General features: G+C 53.9%; 1 protein-coding gene across 7 annotated transcripts in view; it reads right to left on the reverse strand.

The window, feature by feature from the left end:
• Positions 1–20,179, reverse strand: part of NECAB2 (N-terminal EF-hand calcium binding protein 2) — a 33,287-nt gene that overhangs the window by 139 nt on the left and 12,969 nt on the right. For 3 of the 7 annotated variants that reach the window (XM_029213445.1, XM_029213441.1, XM_029213447.1), the window contains 9 exons: positions 14,306–14,442; positions 11,695–11,813; positions 11,397–11,476; positions 8,301–8,354; positions 7,633–7,745; positions 5,418–5,495; positions 4,873–4,964; positions 3,910–4,500; positions 1,453–1,954 (listed from right to left, as the gene is read on the reverse strand). In XM_029213445.1, the coding sequence (XP_029069278.1) occupies positions 4,472–4,500; positions 4,873–4,964; positions 5,418–5,495; positions 7,633–7,745; positions 8,301–8,354; positions 11,397–11,476; positions 11,695–11,813; positions 14,306–14,442 (702 nt within the window). In that variant the 3' untranslated portion in view covers positions 1,453–1,954; positions 3,910–4,471. Of the gene's footprint in view, positions 1–1,452; positions 1,955–2,977; positions 3,085–3,909; positions 4,501–4,801; positions 4,965–5,417; positions 5,496–7,632; positions 7,746–8,300; positions 8,355–11,396; positions 11,477–11,694; positions 11,814–14,305; positions 14,443–20,179 lie in introns of those variants that run through there. The other 4 variants (XM_029213442.1, XM_029213444.1, XM_029213443.1 and 1 more) reach the window with 4 other exon arrangements.

The following is a 20,179-nucleotide window of genomic DNA, read 5'->3' on the forward strand; positions in this document are numbered from 1 at the left end:
TAGAGTTTGGTTTTTTCCAGTTTATCCACCTGTATTAATTTTGGTTTTTGAGATGTAATTCAAGTACCACGTAGTCCACCCTTTTAAAGTGTACAATTCGGTGCGCATTAGATGTGCAGACTGGTGCAGCCATCACCAATATCCAATTCCTGCACACGTTTGTCACCCCCAAAGGAACCCAGGACCCGTTAGCCTTGACTCCCTATTCCGCCCTCTCTCCGGTTCCCCGTAACCATGGATCCGCTTTGTCTCTAGGGATTTGCCCATTCTGGACTTTCCACATGAGTGGACGCATACAATACGTGGCCTTTTGTGTCTGGTTCCTTTGACTTAGCATGATGTTTTCAAACTCGCCCATTTTCCAGGTGAGGCAACTGAGGCTTGGGAAACTCAAGGCTGCCTGGGTTGGGACTGATTTTGGGTTAAATTCCATTGTCCATTTTCTTTCCGCTCCTAGGAGTGGCCAAGGGGGGTGGGAACTAGTTGACCCAGGGGGTGGGGATGGGGCCCCTGCCCCCCAGTGCCCTGGCTGTTGGCGGTGGAGACTCTGACCCAGTGAGGGGGACACAGGCCCCTTCTCCAAGTGCTCACTGACCAGCCCCACCACGGCCTGCCACACCCTGCAGGGGCCACAGCGTCCTCCTGGACGAGGGCCTCAGCACAGGCACATGTGAGGGCAGAACTGACTTCCTGGAGCATGTATCACCCCAGAGCTGGCAGCGGGTTTGGATGGTCCGAGACTTATCATCTACACCCTGTGTGCTTAGCACTGTGCTGCTGCCCAGGAAGGCTGGGCTGTGATAGGACCCTTCACGGAGGGTCCTTCACAGAGGGTCCTGGGTAAGAACGAAGCATGGCGGGTAAGGGTCGTGCCGAAAAGAGAGGCAGTGTATGAAGTGGCTTTGGGGTTGGAGTGGTTGTGAATACTTTCTGCCATTTACTTAAGATTTGGAAAGTTCATGAACCTCCTCTACGAATCAATTTCCCCACCAGCAAAACAGAGCAGCCTTACTGTGTGTGAGGCAATGTGGGCTTACGGTGTGAGAACTAAAGGTGATCATGTACTTACAGCAGCTGGTGGGGGCACCCAAGCAATGGTAGTTTTATTTCCAGAAAAGCTAGGTTGGGAGTATGAGGAGGTGAACACTGAGCTTCCTGGCAGCTAAGGGGAAAAGGGAAATAGGACCACAGGGCTTACGCCAAAGCTGGAAGGCACCTCAGGGAGGTGGTGGCCTGGCACTAATACTGAGCAGAGATGAGGGTGGGGCTCTTGCAGGGATGACAGGTGTCACCCCTGGGTACGATCGTTTCCATCTCTGACAGGTGGAGGGGATTCTCATAGGACTGAGCCTCAGATCGGCCATGACCACGCAAGGACGTGATGCACAGAAATGCAGGCTGGGATGCTGCCCTCTGATGTCTGAGCTCGTGAGGCAGGTATGATCTCCTGGACTGACCTCCTCCAACCGCGCGTGCCTCCCCCTGGTTCGGGATAGCAGCTGGAGGACAGAGGGGCTCAAGCGGCGTGCTTGAGATCAGGGTGGTGGCACAGGGCTCTGAGCACGGGCTCTGGGTCTGGAACATCGGAGCTGACTCCGCCTGCCATTTACCGGCCCTGGCTCCTTGGCCAGGCTCCGTCCCTGCTCTAAACAGCCCTTGTCCTCAGGTTGCTGACCCAGGAAAACCTCCGTGAGTGCTATTCTTAGCCTCGGTGTCCTTCCTGGGACCTGGGTCGGCACCTCCTCCTTTCCTTCCTTCTCCAGCCCTTCGTTCCCATCCTGTTTGTTCCCCTCTAAAACGAAACTGAGGGCAGCCCCTCCCTCCCAGCATAACAGGGACCGCAGCAGCCCAGTACCTGAGGGGTTGCCTGTGTCGCACACAGGATGGCGGCCACATGCCTCCCGTGGAAGCTTGGGTTTTGAACGGGACACGGCAAGGGACACAGATGCTGAACCTGTTTGAGCAGGTGAGTTGTGATTCTTTTTTAAATGAGATTCACGTAACATAAAGTTAACCATTTTGAAGTGCACGCTGCAGGGGCATTGGGTACCTCCGCACTGGCACACAAGCACCTACCTCCTCCATCGCTTCCCCAAACGCCTTCCTCAGCAGTAAGCCCCCCGGCAACCCCTACTCTAGTTTCCATTTCTATAGATTGAACTCTTCCAGACGTGTCGTGTGCACGGGATCGTGCAAATGTGGCCTTCCGTGACCGGCTGCTTTCACTCAGCATAGGGTGTGTAAGCGTCGCCCGTGTTGTGGCCGTGGGGTCAGGACTTCGTTCCTTTTTATGGCTGAATCACGATCCACTGCATGGATAGACCTGGGTTTGTCCATTCGTCCACTGATGTTTCTACCTTCTGGCTCGTGTGAATAAGCTGCGGTCACAAGTGCTTGCTTGCTTAAGTGCCTCAATTCTTTTGGGCCTGGTATATACCCGGGGGCGGGGAATTTCTCGGTCACGTGGTATGGTATTTCCATCTTTAACTGTTGGGGGAACCGGACTGGGATCGACCGTATTAATCCGGAGCCGTTCCTCTGCACCTGTCTCTGCTGTGTGCGAGGTGGTTAGAGCACAGCATTGGGGGGCAGACAGCTGCTCTGAGAGCGTTTGGATGAAGCAGTGCCACGTGGCTGTGTTGACCTCTGCTGAGCTGCTTGCCTTTGGGTATCGGTTTCCCTACCTGCGGATCCCAGGATGACGCAGGAAGCAGCGACGGCGCCTGCCAAGTGCCTCGCACTGGAGTGTAAAGTAAGTGGAGGCTCTTATCCCTTTTAGGGTTGATGTTTGTTCTCTTCAGAGCCTATTCCACCCACTCGGAATCTGAGGAGGTGCTTAAGTGCCCGTGGGTGCAGTCAGCTCCTAGCCTACAAGAGGCGAGAGCTGGGGCAGAGGGTCACGGGCCCAGAGGGCGGGCTTCCTCAGTTGCGCCTCCAAGAGCCTCCACCCCCTGAGGTTATTTTTTGTAAAACAGCCTGGAACGGTAGGGTGGGGTGAGGTGACGCTGTCAGCAGGACCTCCTGCAGTGGCCTTCTCGTGAGCCAGGCAGTTCTTAATCTTCAAAGGGAGGGGTCTTCTCCCCACTTCACATATGAGAAAACAGAGGCTCAGTGCAAGGATGCTGACGTGTTCAGCTGGGATGTGAATCTGCATTTTACCCTTCCAACAAGCCCCCATGATTTCACTGGGCACTGCGGCCCAGTTCCAGGCCCTTTCTCTCTCTCCTCCTCCCCTGGCTCCCCAGCAGCCCCCTCCCTACCTGCCCTCCTTTCCGCCCTGCTTTGGGAAAGGGAGGCATGGCTCTCTTCTTGTCCCTTGGGACTTTTGTGTATTGTCTCTCCTGCACTGCGGCCAGGGAAGTTACAGAGGTTCCAGCATCAGACTTGAAATCACCTTTAAGTCTAGGTTCTTCTGGCTTGTTGGAACAGGGTGTGCAGTCAAGGATCGACTGTGTCCAGGGAGGTCTGGCTTTTGCCCTCGGCTCTTAGGAGGTGATGAACCTCTAGGACCTTGGAAAGTCCTGACACGTGTATCTTTGTTTACCTGGGGCCACTTGGGATCAGCTTGACCTCCACAGGGGCTGGAGGCTAAGGTCAGCCAGAGCCGCCCCCCAGTGCAAACTCTGAAGGTGAGCTTCCCTGGTTGGCAGTTCTGGGAGAACCAGGTGCTGTCTGCACGTGTCACTGGGAAGGGAAGGGACACCCCTAAGCTTGGTCCCTCCGGGACCCTCCGCCGTGCTGAGTTCCGTCTGTATGCTTTTGCTGCCATAATCCGTTAACCACGAGTAGAATGGCTTGGCTGAGTTCCGAGAGGCCTTCTGGTGAATTACCGAGCCGAGGGTGGTCGTGGGGAACCCCCCCCCCCCCGCACCGCGCACCAGGCGTGAACTTATTTGTCAAGATACATACCTCAGAGGCATCACTTCCCCTTGACAGATAAGACAGCTGAGGCGACTTGGTTCAGGTTTCAGGGCTAATAAGGGGCCCCGAGCATCCTGACAGCTTCACTCGCCCGCTGTCATCTACTAGAAAACGGGAAACAAACACGCAGCCGTCCCCAGCGCTAGTTTATTTGGTGCCTGTCCCAGGCGGCTGTTTGCCTAGCAGGGCACTGGCTACATGGGGTCTACTGCCGCCTGCGGGCTCGGCCCGGGGGCCACTACAGGGTCCCAGCTCCTCACAGGAGGAGGAGTGGCAACCAGGAGGGGAGAGAAGGGTGAGGGGCGAGCCCGGCCGAGGACGTGGGGGCTGGTCCTGTGTGGCCATGCGCTGGGGGCGGGGCCGCTCCCCCTCACTCCTGCAGCAGGCCCAGCAGCTCGATGCTGCTGTGTCAACAAGGGGGGGGGGGGGGGGTTCGCCTTCACTTCAACCAGCGGGAAAAGACCTGCTTCTACTGAAAAGACAGCTCGTATACCACAGTTTCTAGAATAGAGTGCACGTCCTTCATCAGAGGGAGCAGGGCGGCAGGGGCTCAGTCGCGACCCAGGGTGCACCAGGCAGCTGGAGAGGAGGGAGGGAGACGTGTCAGGGGGAGGAGGCTGCAGCGGCCCCTCCCCCCTCCGGGCCAGAGAGCGAGGCCTGCAGGCTGCCGCTCCTCTGCCGGTGCCAACTCTGTGCCAGGCGGGCGGCAGGGGGCGCCGTGGGCCGGGCCCTACGAAGGGCACAGAGGTACTTGTCCTGGGGGCGCTTTCAGGGCCCTGGCCTTTGGGCGCGGCTGAGGCCTCCCTGCCTTGTCTAGGGGGGACACCTTGTCTGGTGGACTACACTTCCTGGCAGCTAAGGGAATGGTTTGGGCCTCAGCTCAGCCGTTTCTACCGGGCCCGTGGCGTCCCCGCTCCCTCTGTAGCTGGTCCAGGCCCTCCTCCCCGCTACCTGGCACGGAGATCCGGGAGAGGGCCTCGGGCTGGCTCAGCGTGTCCACCTTGACGTGCCGGAACGCCTTGCACACGGGGCTCTGCAGGTGCCTGCAACGCAGGGGGCCGCCCGTGAGCTCTCGGGGCCCACACCCCAGTCAGCCAAGCTCGGGGCTCAGAACCCTGGTGCGAAGGTGGGGCCGGGGGCCCAGCCTGGCTCTTGCCTCCCCATGAGCAACCTTCACTGAGAGAACTTTCTGGATTTTTATCCTCGGGCAGCAGTTTTGAAACAGGAGCAACCCTGGCCTCTGCTCCCAGGGCCGGTCAGGAGCCCAGATTCAGGGCCCAGCAGAGCACGTTCAGGGGGTCAAGCTCCAGCCTGAGAAATGCCACCTCCAAGTGGATGAGCAGTGGATGCTGCTGGAACCCTGACTCTTCACCCTCCCCGCCAAGGAGCCTCTGGGACAAGGAAGGGCCTGGAGAGGGGGCCGGGGCCGGTCCCCGCCCCACCACCTAACCCCCGACCGAGGGCTGACACTAGACAACGTGCGTGGCCAGGCCTACATCTTCCACTCCTCCTCTGTCTCCCAGAACTCGTAGACCACGAAGGTGACACCGTCCGCCAGCCTCACGGCAGCGATGCTGCAAGAGGAGAGAGACCGGACTCAGTGGCTGCACGGGGCTGCCGGCCTGCTTGCTCCCCGCTGGGGTGCACACAGGGCCCCACGGCCCCCAGACAGGGCCTCCCCTGAGCCAGGCTCGGGGCTGCCCGAAGACCCCGGAGGCTGCTCTCAGTAAGACGCTCCCTTTCTGATCAGGCCCCCCAAACCCTCCAGGACCAGCCCCCTAGTCTGATCAGCTGCGTGCACCTCTCTAGAGCAAGGCCTGGCCCGGTACAGGGGCCAGCATGGCTGCTGAATGAATGACAGTGAAACATCTTTGAAAAAGGCTTTCTAATCACTGAAAAACCTACCTTTAAAACTAAAAGCATCTTCCACCTGCCACGCTGTCCTTCATACTCATTCTTTCATTTAATCCTTAAGAGTAGGAGAATCAGACATGGCCCAAGTCCCTGAGCTGCCGTCCCTGTGTGAGCACCAGCGTACTCACCCCATTTCAAATAAGACGAGACCCAGGCTGGGGGGATGGAGCAAGGTTGGGGGGCGGGTGCCTCTAAGAAGGTGGCCGACCCCGGGAGAGGGAGGGCCGGCCTCTCCGAGGTCACGATACCACCCTATCTGACCTCTCGGCCACCTGCCCCGTTCCTTCTCCTTTTCCCACACACCCTCAGGAGAATCCTGCCCCGGTGACATCTGCTGCCTTACTACAGGCAATGCCAGGTTTGGGGCTGCAGCGAGGACGCCCTACTGCATGCTGCCCCCTCGCGGCCCTTCCCAGCCCCAGGCCCCCTTCTTCCGCGCTGTCTCCCATGGTGAGCACACAGCTCCCGTGGCTCCGGCTGACACCTGCATGCCCACCACTCCCCGGATCTCCCCACTTGTACATCACCTCGCATGGCATCTGAAATTTAATGTGGCCCACAAGGCCTGTGCAACTCCCCGCACCCACGCGCCTGACCTTCCGCGGCTTCTCCCGCTCAGCCTGCGGCCCCGTCCTCCACCGAGTTCCTGAAGCTGAAGAATCTCGCACACCACCTGGCCTCCCCTTTCTGCAGCCCCCCACCCCATCCCGGCCATGGTCAAGTCCAGTCAGCCCCACTCCAAATCAGACCCCAGCTCTGCCCACATCGTGCCAAGACCAGTGCCCTCTCCGGGTGACTGCATGGCCTCTCCCTGGCCGCCAGCTGCACACCTGTTGCCACCCCTTCTTACACAAAGGAGGCAAGACCAAGTCTCCCTCCTGCCTAAGCATCTCTCCCCCATGGTCCCTGGTCCCCGGCACGAGCAGGGCCTGCCTGCCTCTCTGGCCATCTGACCTACCCACCCCTGGGTCACTCTGTCGAGCCACACCAGCTGCTTGCTTTTTCTCAAACACGGCACCCTCACTGCCACGCCAGGTCTGGGCACCAGCCTGTGCCAGGCCTCAGATTCTGCGGCGGGGAGGGGGGGGGTGCTCAGCCTCGCCCCTCCCCAAAGCCCCCCGTTCGCTGGCCTGCACAGCGCCCACCGCCAACCGGAATCATCTTTCTTCACCTGCCCTCTGCCACCACCTGGAATTAACGTGCAGCAAGAGCAGCTGAGTCACGCTGCACCCCCAGGCCTGGCCCCCCTGCTTCACCGGGAAGCAGGTGGAGGCACATGTGCTCTTGAGGTAGGAAAAAAGCAACCGGGGAGGGAGACACTCGAGGCAGGGAACAGGCACGGAGCCTACCGCTGGGCACCGACGGGTGGGCCACGGACAGGAGACAGCCCGGCAGCTTGCACCAACGGCCCTCTGGGACCACCCCCAGCAAGGATGCAGGCCTTGGCCGCAGGGACCAGAGGGTGAGGCCCCCGAGTGGCGGCTAACGCTGAGTGGGCGCTGGGGGCCAGGCACTGACCTGTACCCCCCACGGTCATTATTCCACTGACGCCTCCAACCCCACCAGGGAGCGGGTCCGGGCAGTGAACCCACTTAACAGATGAGTAAGCTGAGGTCCGCGAGATGAAGTCAGTTGGCACGTTTGCGCAGCAAGGAAGAGCCCGCGCTAGGACCACCCCGCTAGGGGGCTTCCCTGGGGTCCGGGTCCGCTGTGTTCTCAGGGGTGAGGCTGGTCCTGCCCCGTGCCCCCACCCCAGACACAGCTCCCAGCCACCACCGCGCCCCGCGGCTTACTCACTGGAAGCAGTTCCTGGCTCCGGCGGTGCCCCTCAGGTACTGGCGCAGGGAGTCCAAGAACTCGACCAGCTGCTCAGGGCACACGGCCATCTCCTGCCGGACCAGCTGCAGATGCTCCGGGGCCACAGGACCAGTGAGCCACCCTTCGGGCTCCCTGGCAGCCCGCCTCCCCCGGGACCCCGCCCAGCCCAGGAGCCCGCCTCCCCAGGACAGGACTTCTTCAGAATAAAACCGACCCCCCCCCCACACACACACTTTTCATTCTTACACGTGGAAACTGGCGAAAAATGAGCTAAACTTAAGAAGCCAAATGCAGGGAGTAGTCCCACAAGTGCTGAAAAAACAGGGACGTTTAAAGAGGCTCCAGAGAGACTGGGAGCTGCCTGCAAGGCTTCGGGTCCAGGACACAACAAAACGAGTGACCAGCAAAATTGTTTCTGATTGAATCAGCATTTTGACGTCACTGTCCTGCTGATTACGTTGCTCCGGGCCCCACTGATCACAGCCCTGGAGCCTCTAGGAATGCTCATGGGAGGGGAGGGTGGCCAAGTGCTGGGGCTGCATCTCCCCTTGTGGTGGTCCCAGGGTAGAGGTATCAGGGACACTAAGCCACCTGCATCTTGAGGCCTGGCTCAGGCAGGGACGGGGCCACAGGAGAGGGGTCCTCACCATGTTGGTGCTTTCTTCATCCGAGAGATGCTGCTGGAGGTCAAACCAAAGGGTCTGCAACAACAAAGCATGAAGAGATGCCAGAGACAGAGGCCACCGCTGCTAGGGAGGCTCCCAGGACCACCACAGTGACACCTGAGCTCCCAGGGCCACCGAAGAGCTCCAGCCCCTCCACCCCACGGTTCCAGCGGCTCTGGAGTCCCCGAGCGGGTGGGAGCTCCCAGGGCCAGGCCTCTCTGCGCAGAGCTCAGCCCACCCTCCAGGCACACTGCTGGCTCAAGAGAGGAGCCGGGAAGCCAGGCTGCAAGGCCAACCACAGGGAGTGGCACAGATCCCTTCTGGCCGTGGCATCTAGGGGGCAGTGGAGCCACAGAGGCCAAGCACACCAATTGCAGAGCACACGAAGGAGGCTCCACTGTGCTGAACCCAGGACGCTGGGGTTTTGTCACAACTTCCGCCGACAGCCTTGCTGGCAACAGGTTCCCCGACAACTTACACGTCGCCCCCAGTCACAGCCCCTGGCGCCTCATGAATATAATGGCCTGAATGAGGTCGTCTGTGCTCGCTGGCCTTCCACCGGCCCTGGGGGCTAAACCCTCTCTACCAAATCTTATGTAACTTGCCAGACTCCCCGAGGTCGTGGCTGCCCTACTGTGAGCTCTAGGAAAGCAGGAAGCCCGTGCACTCTGCTCCTGACCACGTGCCTGTGTCTGTAATGGTGCCCAGCACCATCATTGCAGAGCAGAGAACCCAGAGGCCACAGAAGCTGGTCCAGGGTCAGAGGCTGAGTTTGATGAGGCCAAGCCTCTCTCCTGATCCACGGAATCAGGATCCTTCTTTCTTTTTCTTGGGCACCCCAATAAAGGCAACCTCTGTGCCCATCCCTGTCCATCCTCCACGAAGGCAGCCCGTGTCCCTGGCGCAATCCCGCACCCACGCGGCCAATGTGCAGGGCCATGACCCATGCAGTCACCACCTGGACATTCTTAATAATGTTGGAACAAGGGGCCCCATAAATTACACAGCCGGTCCCAGAGAGGGTACTGACTTTCCGGGGACATAGGGTGTGCACGTAGGCGTTTGTAGGCGGCCAAGGTCTGCTTGGCAGGGCAAGTCTCTTTCCGTGGTTTTAAAACCGTGTAGATGGGCTCCTGGAGCGCACTGGTTCCCTAGATTTCTCCTGGCCAGCTGGGCCCCGCGGCAGTGAGGATGAGGTAAAGATGAGGGGAGGGTGGAGGAGGGGCGGCGGCACCCACGTCTGCGCCCCCCGCCCGGTCTTCCTGCCTCGCCGTCCCAGCGTTCCAGGAGCCCAGGCACAGCTAGGACCGCTCAGGTTCGCCCTTGGAGGGCGGGGTCCAGAGCAGGTCCCGGATTGGCCCCTGCTCGCAGCTCGGGCCAATCAGAGGCTGGGAAGAGGGCCCCCGCCCCGTCTCCAGGACGCCCAGGTGCTCCTTGGTTTCCAGCCAGCCGGTTGTTAAGGCGACTGGGGCGCTAAAAATAAACTTCAAAGAGCCTCCCCCTGGGGGCGCCCGCAGAGTTGTTATGACAACCAGGCCTCAGGGTCCCCGCCGAGCCTTTCCCACCGCTCCCACCCAGCAGCTGGCTTTAGTGGAGGGGGGGGCGGGGGGGAGATCCCACCTCGGCCTCAGACCTGCAGGTGGGATGGCCGCCTCCTCCCTCGGACTCCTCTCCAAGTCTCAGCCTCACCTCCTCCTGGGGAGCCCCACCCACTGCCCTCACGAATCCCTAACCCACAAACCCATCAAAGCACTATTTTTCTTTTGCCCTTTTGCAAAAGATATAAAAAAATTCAGAGAAGTAGGAAAAATGTAAACTTGCCACTGCAACCCCACAGCCTGGAGATCCCTGCTATCTTGGTTTATGTTGATATACAGGTATGGTATGTGTATTGGTTCTGGCATCAGAATGTCTAATAACAACTGCTAAACAACATTGCTAATATTAAATGCTAACTATGCAGCAGGCTCTGTGCTAAGCCATTAAGACATCATTTAATTTAATCCTCACAATGACCCGTGAGAGGTGCCATTCTGATTATTTTCTCTGTGGTTAGAGGAGAACTCTGAGGTTCAGAGAGGGTATGTCACTGGCCCAAGGTCACACAGCTGTTAAGTGGTATAGCCAGGATTCAAATACAGGCAGTCTGATACTGGAGCCTGTTGGTAAACCTTAAGGCAAATTATTTTCTTTCTTCCAACGAATTATAATCGTTATGGGCTGAACTGTGTTCCCCCAAAATTCATATGTTGAAGTCCCAATCCCCAGTACCGCGAAACGTGACTATATTTGGAGACAGGACCTTTGAACAGGTGATTAAGTTAGAATAAGGTCACATGGGTGGGCTCTAATCCAATATGACTGGTGGCCTTATAAGAAGAGATCAGGACACAGACACACACAGACACAGGGAGAAGACGGCTGTCTACACGCCAACGAGAGAGGCTTCAGAAGAAACCAGCCCCGCCAACATCCTGATTTCAGATTTCTAGCCTTGATCTGTGAGAGAATAAATGCCGGGGTTTAAGCCCCAGTTCTGGCAGCCCTGCAAAGCGAACACAATCGTATCCTGAGTGCCTACCGAGCCGTGAAATGTTCTCCGAAAACACGATCCCATAAAGGCTGTGCCACTTTCCATCACTTGTGGATGTGTCATGTCACATTTTAAGAAACTTCACGCTGCCGGTCATTCTAATCTCTCCTGGGACGTCACCATCCCTCACCCACCACCTTGCTGGGTCTAGGCTACCACCTGCCCAGACCACGCCGCCGCCTTAACGCCTCCTTGAAGCTCTGTCCCCTTGCTGCCTGTGGCCCTGCCGACTACTTTCTGTTCCTCGAGACGCCCCTCCTGGCTGCCCGCCCACCCTCCACAGCCGCTCCTCTCCTCGGCTCCTATACAATGGACCCGTTCCCGGCGTCCACCCTTAGTCCGCACTCCACCTGGGGAATGTCCTTGCCAAGGCTTCCTGACTTCTGTCTCGAGCTCTGGCCTCACTCTGCACTCCCTGGGGGCTGGGAGGGCGGAGGGTGGATGCAGGGACAGAGGCGAGGGCTCAGTGGGCTCAGTGGGCTCACCTTGCTCTCCAGCCGTCCTATCAGCCCCGCCAACCTGCTGATCTGGGCTTCCAGGCCCTCCTCCCTGGAGTCTGAGGTGACTGGGGAAGAAGAACAGAGATGCTGAATGGGGGGGGGGGGGGCAGGGCCAGGCCTAAGGTGGAGGGGAGCTCCCGGCCCTGCCCCGGCGCTGAGACCTGCCCCCAGCCCTCCCAGGCTCGGTCCCCATGGGAGGCCCAGGCCCCATGTGGACCACTCTCAGAATTCCCCCCAGGACCCCCCAGCCCGTGTCCCCCACTCTGGGCCACTGCTCGCTTACCAAGTGGGAAGCTCTTCCCTTGCTCCACGGCCGTGAGCTTGTGGTTGTGGGCGTAGACGGGAGTGGAGCTCCCAGACCAGGTCTCCACCACGCTGTGGCTGGGTTTGCTGTGGTTCTGTCTGCAGAGGAGTGGGGCAACACACACTATGAGGGGGGCTGCAGGGGGGCTCTGGCCGCCTGTGGCAGCTTCGACAAACATTCAGCACCGACTGGGGGCTGAAATGTGCACAGAACTCACTCTGTGGAGCCCCGGCCCTGTGAAGTGAACATCGTGGCCTTTGTTTTACAAAGGGGGACACCAGGCCCACTGGCCAAGGGCACGCTGCAAGCGGGCCCGGGCTGGGATGAACTCAGATCCTTTCCAGGAACCCAGACCCTGTTCCCGGGAGGTTTAGTTCCAGGGCCGGGCGAGGCTGAGCCAGGCCCCCAGCCTCCCCACAGCCCACGGCTGCCCCTCTCTCCCCGGCCCTGCCGGCCTCGCTGGGAGCCGATTCAGCGTTCACTGCCCTCTGGGGTGGGGGGCCTGCATGGGCTAACAAGCCCCCTGTCCAAAAAAGGAAACCCTAAGACACAGTCGAGAGCGGGCATCTGACAAAGACCCGTGATCCTGACCTCAGCCTGGCCCCATCCCCTGTCGTGACACCACCCGGCACGTACGCTACTGATGTGCACACACACGCACAGCACCCGGCATCCCTGACGTGCACACACAGCCCACCAAACACTGTGCCTGGCACGTAGTAGCGACTCAGCAAATGCCCAAACCCCCATGTGCAAAAATGCTGGAAAACCCACCACAGACATAAAAATACAGCCAGACGCACATATCCCCCCAACACACACACACACTCCTGTGTGCACGGCCGACACGCCTGGTCCCCAGGGCTGCCTTGCTAATGTTCTGGAATTTGCCTCCTGTGAGCCTGAAAGCCCAGCAGCCTCTCCCTGTGCAGAGGGGCCAACCCCCCGCCCCAAGGGAGGAGAAAGGCTGGCAGAGTCCTTGAGGTGTGAGTCGTGGCGCCTCAACAAACTCAGACCACGAGTGGCAACAGTGGGAGTCCCCCAAGGGCGGCAGGGTCTGAACCAGTGGCTCGTGCCTGGGTCACGACGTCCCCAGGCCTGGGAAAGAGGATGCTCAGGGGACCTGCAGCTGAGAGCCGAAACAGGTGAGATTTGGGCGGTTTGAGGTGGCAGTGCCTGTGAAGCAGATGTGTCTCCCCATCGCGATGTGCCACCCCTGCCAACAACATCCCCAAGTAAGCTTCCAAAAAGGGGGCAGGCAGGTATAACGGCTGACACGTGACGGAACTGGCAAAGCTCAGGAAATCGGCTCTGAAAATCACGCAGCGGTCCTATCTGTTCTGCAGCAGGATAGAAACCGCAGGTTTTAAAATCAAGATCGTGATAAAAAAAAAAAATGAAGAAAATCTGTATGACAACTTCCGGAGCTGAGGCTGTTAACCTTGGGAACCCTCAGAATCACAAGACTGATCAGCTATGCAGAGTCCTGGGCTCAGCTCCCAGGGACCCTAATCCAGCGGCCACGGCCGGAGCCCAGGAATCTGCACTGTGCATATCCTAGGTGACCGGGCTGCAGGTGCTCAGAGCAAAGGCATTTTGCGAACAGCATCACTGAGCAGCCTTTGCAGTCACATCTGACTGGGACAAGCCCCCCACCAACCAAAAAAACACAAACCCCCAGGCCCAGCAACCAACACCCTGCTGTGCTGGGTCTCTGCCTGGGAAACCGCGGCAGAGACTCAAGGCTCAGTAACGCATGGGCACCTGGCAGCTGGCCCCGCCTGTTTCTATTTCTTTATTTCCCCTTTGCCCCGGGCACATCAGCTCTTCAGGGAAGAACTGGCACAGAGGAGTTGGCCGGAACTTAGGACAGCAAATGGGAGGGCTCGTGGCCCCCAGGGGCTGGCCCTGCCAGGCCGGAAAGAGACTGCTAACTCTCCGGACCCCCATCTCACCGCCCCAACAGTGTCCCCCTGCAAAGAGGGGGGACCCCAGGTACTTTTCCACGGCTTCAAGGACCCACAAACAAGGCTTTAAATAACACTAACTAACATTGGGAGAAAACCACTCCATTTCACTGCTCTTTCAATCTTTCTGAGGTCATGCTTTGATGCTCCTCTGTTTTCAATGCCCATCTATGATCTCACAGCCTCTCTTTTTGAACAAAGAGGGAGCAGGCCCTCAGGGTCCAAGCTGACTGCAGGCACCAACAGCGCTTGTTTTTTCAATTTCTTCACCCACAGCATGTGATACTTGTTTTCGAATGATGGTAACAGCCAGCAGAGTCTCCTAAATTTATTCCCAGGTTTTAAAAAATGAGTCAAACAATAGAATAGCTTTAGCCAAACAATAATGTGAGCAATATGGAAATGTGGCCAAATTGATCAGAGCCTAGGAACTAGTCATAACTCTGTGAGAAGGCAGGTATAATCGTCCCCACTTAAAGAGCTGGGGAAGTGGAGGCACAGAGGGGAACAGCGGCTTCCCCAAGGTCACCCAGCCCCCAAGCACACGAACGTCCCCACCAGGCAGCAGGTCAGCACACACACGGCCCACTCCCACAGGCACCCACAAGGTCCCATCAACGCACCGGATCTGGCTGGTCTGCTCTTCGATGGCCTCCACCGCACTCTCCACCGAGCTCAGCAGGGACTGGATCTGATTGGCCGTCTCCTTCAGGAGGAAGCGTGTCACAAACTGGTCCACGTTGCTCCCACCCTCATACACCTGTGGCGGGAAGGGAAGGGGCACAGAGGGGAAAGGAGTTGGGGAGGGATCGTGGGTGGAGATCTGGTGCAGGGGTTGGGGGACACCTAGGGTCAGTGTCTCTGCACTGGGATGGGGGTATCACAGGGCTCCAGCATGAAGGCAGGGGTATAGACTCAAGAGACCAAGGTGTGAGCCCCAGCTTCACCAATTACTAGTACTGCGACCTCCACACCACAACAGAAATCACTGTAGTAGCTATCTCATAACACTGTAGTAAGGACTGAATGAAAAAATTACATGAAATGCTCAGCACTGTGTTTGTCACATAGCAAATACTCAGTATACAGTGGCTGCTATGATGATGGTGATGGTGATGGTGATGAGAAGGATGGTGGTGGGTCACTTCTGTTCAACATAGTATTGTAAGTCCTAGCCCCAGCAATCAGACAAGAAAAGGAAATAAAAGGTATCCAAATTGGAAGGGAAGAGGTAGAGTTGTCACTATATGCAGATGACACGATACGATAAATAGAAAGCCCTAAGGACTCCACAGAAAAACTACTAGATCTAATAAAGGAATTTAGTAAAGTAGCAGGATACAAGATTAACATTTGGAAATCGGTTGCATTTCTTTACACTAACAATGAAACATCAGAAAGGGAATGCAAAAAAACAATACCTTTTAAAATCGCACCAAAAAAAACCACACAAAACCTAGGAATAAACCTGACCAAGGAGCTGAAAGACTTATATGCTGAGAACTATAAAACATTAATACAGGAAATTAAAGAGGATTCAAGGAAATGGAAAGATATCCCATGTTCTTGGATTGGAAGAATATTGTTAAAAATCACAAAACTACCCAAAGCAATCTACAGATTTAATGTGATCCCTATCAAATGACATTTTTCACAGAACTAGGATAATCCAAAAAGTTATGTGGAACCATAAAAGACCCAGAATTGCCAAAGCAATCCTGAGGGGGGAAAAAAACAAGAAAGCAGGAGGCATAACTCTCCCAGACTTCAGACAATACTACAAAGCTACAGTAATCAAAACAATGTGGTACTGGTACAAAAAGAGACACACAGATCAATGGAACAGAATAGATAGACCAGAAATAAACCCACACACGTATGGTCAATTAATCTTTGACAAAGGAGGCAGGAATATAAAATGGGAAAAAGACAGTCTCTTCAGCAAGTGGTGCTAGGAAAACTGGACAGCCACAGGTAAATCAATGAAATTAGAACACACCCTCACACCATGCGCAAAAGTAAGCTCAAAATGGCTTAAAGACTTAAACATAAGACATGACACCATAAAACTCCTAGAAGAGAACATAGGCAAAACATTCTCTGACATAAAATGTATCAATGTTTTCTTAGGTCAGTCTCCCAAAGACATAAAATGTATCAATGTTTTCTTAGGTCAGTCTCCCAAAGCAACAGAAATAAAAACAAGAATAAACAAATGGGACCTAATCAAACTTACAAGCTTTTGCACCACAAAGGAAACCATAAAAAAAAAACAAAAAACACGAAAAGACAACCTACAGTATGGGAGAAAATATCTGCAAATGAGGCGACCGACAAGGGCATAATCTCCAAAATATACAAACAGCACACACAACTCAATAACAAAAAAAAACAAGCAACCCAACCCAAAAATGGGCAGAGGATCTAAGCAGACATTCTGCAAAGAAGACATACAACAGCCAAAAGGCACATGAAAAAATGCTCAACACCGCTAACTATTAGAGAAATGCAAATCAAAACTACAATGAGGTACTACCTCACACCCATCAGAATGGCCATCATTAAAAAGTCTACAAATGACAAATGCTGGAGAGGGTGTGGATAAAAGGGAACCCTCCTACACTGTTGGTGGGCATGTAAGTTGGTGCAGCCACTATGGAGAACAGTGTAGAGGTTCCTCAAAAAACTAAAAACAAAGTTACCATATGATCCAGCAATCCTACTCCTGGGCATATGTCCGGACAAAACTGTAATTCAAAAAGATACATGCACCTCTATGTTCACAGCAGCGCTGTTCACAATAGCCAAGACAGGGAAACAATCTAAACGTCCATAGACAGATGAATGGATAAAGAAGATGCGGTATATGTATATATACAATGGAACATTACTCCACCAAAAAGAATGAAATAATGCCATTTGCAGAGATCATCTAGAGAGTATCATACTAAGTGAAGTCAGAAAGACAAATACCACCGTACATCACTTATATGTGGAATCTAAAATATGACATACATGATCTTATTTATGAAACAGAAACAAACAGACATAGAAAACAGACTTGTGATTGCCAAGGGGGAGGGGGTTGGGGAAGGGATGCAGTGGGAGTTTGGGGTTAGCAGATGCAAACTATTATACATAGAATGGATCAACAACAAGGTCCCGCTATATAGCACAGGGAACTATATCCAATCTCCTGGGATAAACCATAATGGAAAAGAGTATGAAAAAGAATATATATATAACTGAATATATATACATAGACCTGAATCACTTTGCTGTACACCAGACACAACTAACACAACACTGAAAATCAACTATACTTCAATAAAAAAACAAAACAAAAACCCCCAAACCTGCCTGTGCTGATCGGTAGTGGCATCGCGCCCGGGAATAACCACAGCGCCCCAGCCTGGGCAACACAGCGAGATCCCGTCTCTCTCGTTAAGGGAATTCTGCATCTCCTAAGTGTTCTGTATGTCCCCTAAATAAACAATAAACTTTTGCCTTTAAAAATAAAAAGGTGGGGGCTTCCCTGGTGGCGCAGTGGTTGGGAGTCCGCCTGCCGATGCAGGGGACGCGGGTTCGTGCCCCGGTCCGGAAGGATCCCACATGCCGCGGAGCGGCTGGGCCCGTGAGCCATGGCCGCTGAGCCTGCGCGTCGGGAGCCTGTGCTCCGCAACGGGAGAGGCCACAGCAGTGAGAGGCCCCGTACCGCAAAAAAAAAAAAAAAAAAAAAAAGACACTGTGCTGGGAAGCTGGTCCCTCAAGCCCTGTGCTTCTCTCTGGCCTCCTCTACCAAGACCCTACCCTCCTGAGCCACCTGCCCCGGCACCTTGGAATTCTGCCCAGTCCCCGGCCAGGCAAGGGCTCTCAAGGAAAGAAAATTAAACCATCCATCACTCTGACTGGGAATTAATTAGCAATAATTGCACAAGGGAACCACGGCTACAGACAGAGAGACTGAGAAATGAAGGCCAGGGCGGGGAGCAGGGGAACACGGCTGTGGGTGGAGAGGGGCCGAGAGGAGAGGTGCACGCAGACGGGGAGGTGTGGAGATGGACCTCCTGCGCCACCCATCAGACCAGGCGCGCTGGCGGCAGGCCCCGACGGGGAAGGAGCCGACGGCAGAAAGCATGCCGGGTTCCGGCAGCCTAATGCACTGCAGTGATCAATTATCCTTCCTAGCAGACAGCTGAACTCACATGCAATCCAGTGATCGATGGGCTCTGGACAAACAAATGACCCCAAAGAACAGGAAGACATAACGAGGTAACAAAAACAAAACCAAAACTGAACAAAAAGAGAAAGGCTGCTAGAAGCCATCAAGCAGAAAAACGAGCTGAAGTGAGTATGTTAAAAGCACCCAGATAAGTGACTCAGGGATCAATAAGTGTAACTGCTTAGTTGAATTTAAAAAAAGACAAAATTTTCAAAAGAGTAAAAATGCAGCTTGTACAGTTTTGTCCTCCACTACCACTGATGCCTCAGCCGAGAGGCCAGCTCCACAGATTTCAGAGGGAAAGAGGCAGAGCTGGGAATTCCGCAATATGTGGACAAGTTATTCACACGCAGGATAACAGGGAGACCTTCAGAAGTCTGCAGATCTCTGAAAGTTTATCAAATGAGCACCTTTCCGGCAAAGAATGCCTAGGAATTTCTCCCAAATCTTCTAGGGCTGAATCACAGAAAAATATTCTTGAATAGGGAAGTTGTGGAAAAAAAGTGAGGGTGATCACCCGAATGAATGAAGGTTACAGACGTTAGGAAATAAAAACATTGACCACTAATAGTTAAATTTTAATCACATTGGATTCAGGGAATAAAGAGTGTCAAAGTATGGGAAAAGAGCCAATCATCTCAAAAATTGTTTTAATTTCACAAGAGGGAATAGAAAGTGTTCTTTATTAGCCAGGTATAAAAACAGGATTAAGAGTGTTAACAATGTATGTTTTAGAAGTCCCTAGTAAAATGAAAACTAGAATGTTTACCTTTGAAATCATTATCAATGCCATAAACAAAGCAGACTACCAAAGGTAAAATGTCAAGAAAGACGAAGGATCATTAAAAAATGGGAAGCGTGTAAGATTATGACAGTAGCCAGGCCAGACAGATCCTAACAACAAAGAAAATCTGCCTAAATTGCCCCACGTAAAGACAGTCCCAGATCTGACCAAACGAGGTCCATCTGGAAGCATATATAAAGCAAAGGAGCACCAAAGGATTTGCAAAGAAAAGCCTGTGCAAAGATTCTGCTGCCAAATTTGATCGAATGACTGGGACAAGCTGCACTACCACGATCAAGGTAGAAGTTAATGGGAAAGCATTACATAAGATTAAAAGGGTAAGAATAAATGGCAGAAGGCATAATGCATTACAAGGACATGACATTATTAAATCTTCGTGCATTATTAAATCTTTGGGCATTATTAAATCTTCGTGCAATGGGAGAGGATATTGCTACAAGTACGGCTATGTGGGGTTAGATGAATAAAACCACTTTATAAGGCAATTCTACTTTATATCAAGAGCCTTAGACTGCCCAGTAATTCTCTACTTTCGATAATCTATTCTTAAGAAATAATGCAAAATGTGGACAAATACTGATGTCCCAAGGTTGGTGTTAATTGATAATAGCAAAAACCTGGAAATAATCTAACATCCTCAAGAACAGGAATAGTATGTAAATTTAAGGAAGAATATTTAAAATGATACTTTTAAACAGTTTTATTAACATGGGAAAGGTGTTAGTTAAAATGTTAGGTGAAAAAAAGCAGAAAAATTTTTGTACACAGAATGATTTTAAGTGTATTAGAGAAATACCCATAGAAAAAAAGGCTCAATGGTAATAAAGTGGTAACAGTGGTTAGAGACAGTGGGAATTAGAAGTGATTTGAAATTTTTCTTTATATTTTTCTCTACTTCCTAAATTTTGAATATTGAATATGTACCATTTAGGTAACAAAAGTATTACAACAAGGTCTATAGGTGTCAAACGGCATGGCTAAATAAACAGGAAGGAAATATTAGAATTTTAAAGATTAAATGTCAAAACACAATTTAGTGTGAGAAATTAGTTCACCAGTGTCCCACAGGACAGATAAATTAGAAATAATAAATGTCTATTGTAAAGGGCATTACTGGGAAAATGTGAAAGTCTTTAAAATGGGCAAAAAAGATGACTGGTTCCTCGTCTAATACACCCTTCTAGGTTATCTAGGTCTTTCCTTGTTTGGGAGCTACTTTTAACACCCTAGCATGTAGGACTTCCCTGGTGGTGCAGTGGTTAAGAATCCGCCTGCCAAGGCAGGGGATACGGGTTTGAGCCCTGGTCCAGGAAGATCCCACATGCTGCGGAGCAGCTAAGCCTGTGTGCCACAACTACTAAGCCTGCGCTTTAGAGCCCGCGAGCCACAACTGAGCCCACGCACCGCAACTACTGAAGCCCGTGCTCTGCAACAAGAGAAGCCACCGCAACGAAGAGTAGCCCCCGCTCG

This window comes from Monodon monoceros, unplaced genomic scaffold (assembly GCF_005190385.1).
Source record: "Monodon monoceros isolate NGI ecotype Baffin Bay Population unplaced genomic scaffold, NGI_Narwhal_1 Super_Scaffold_10, whole genome shotgun sequence".
NCBI classification, from domain to species: Eukaryota; Metazoa; Chordata; class Mammalia; order Artiodactyla; family Monodontidae; genus Monodon; species Monodon monoceros.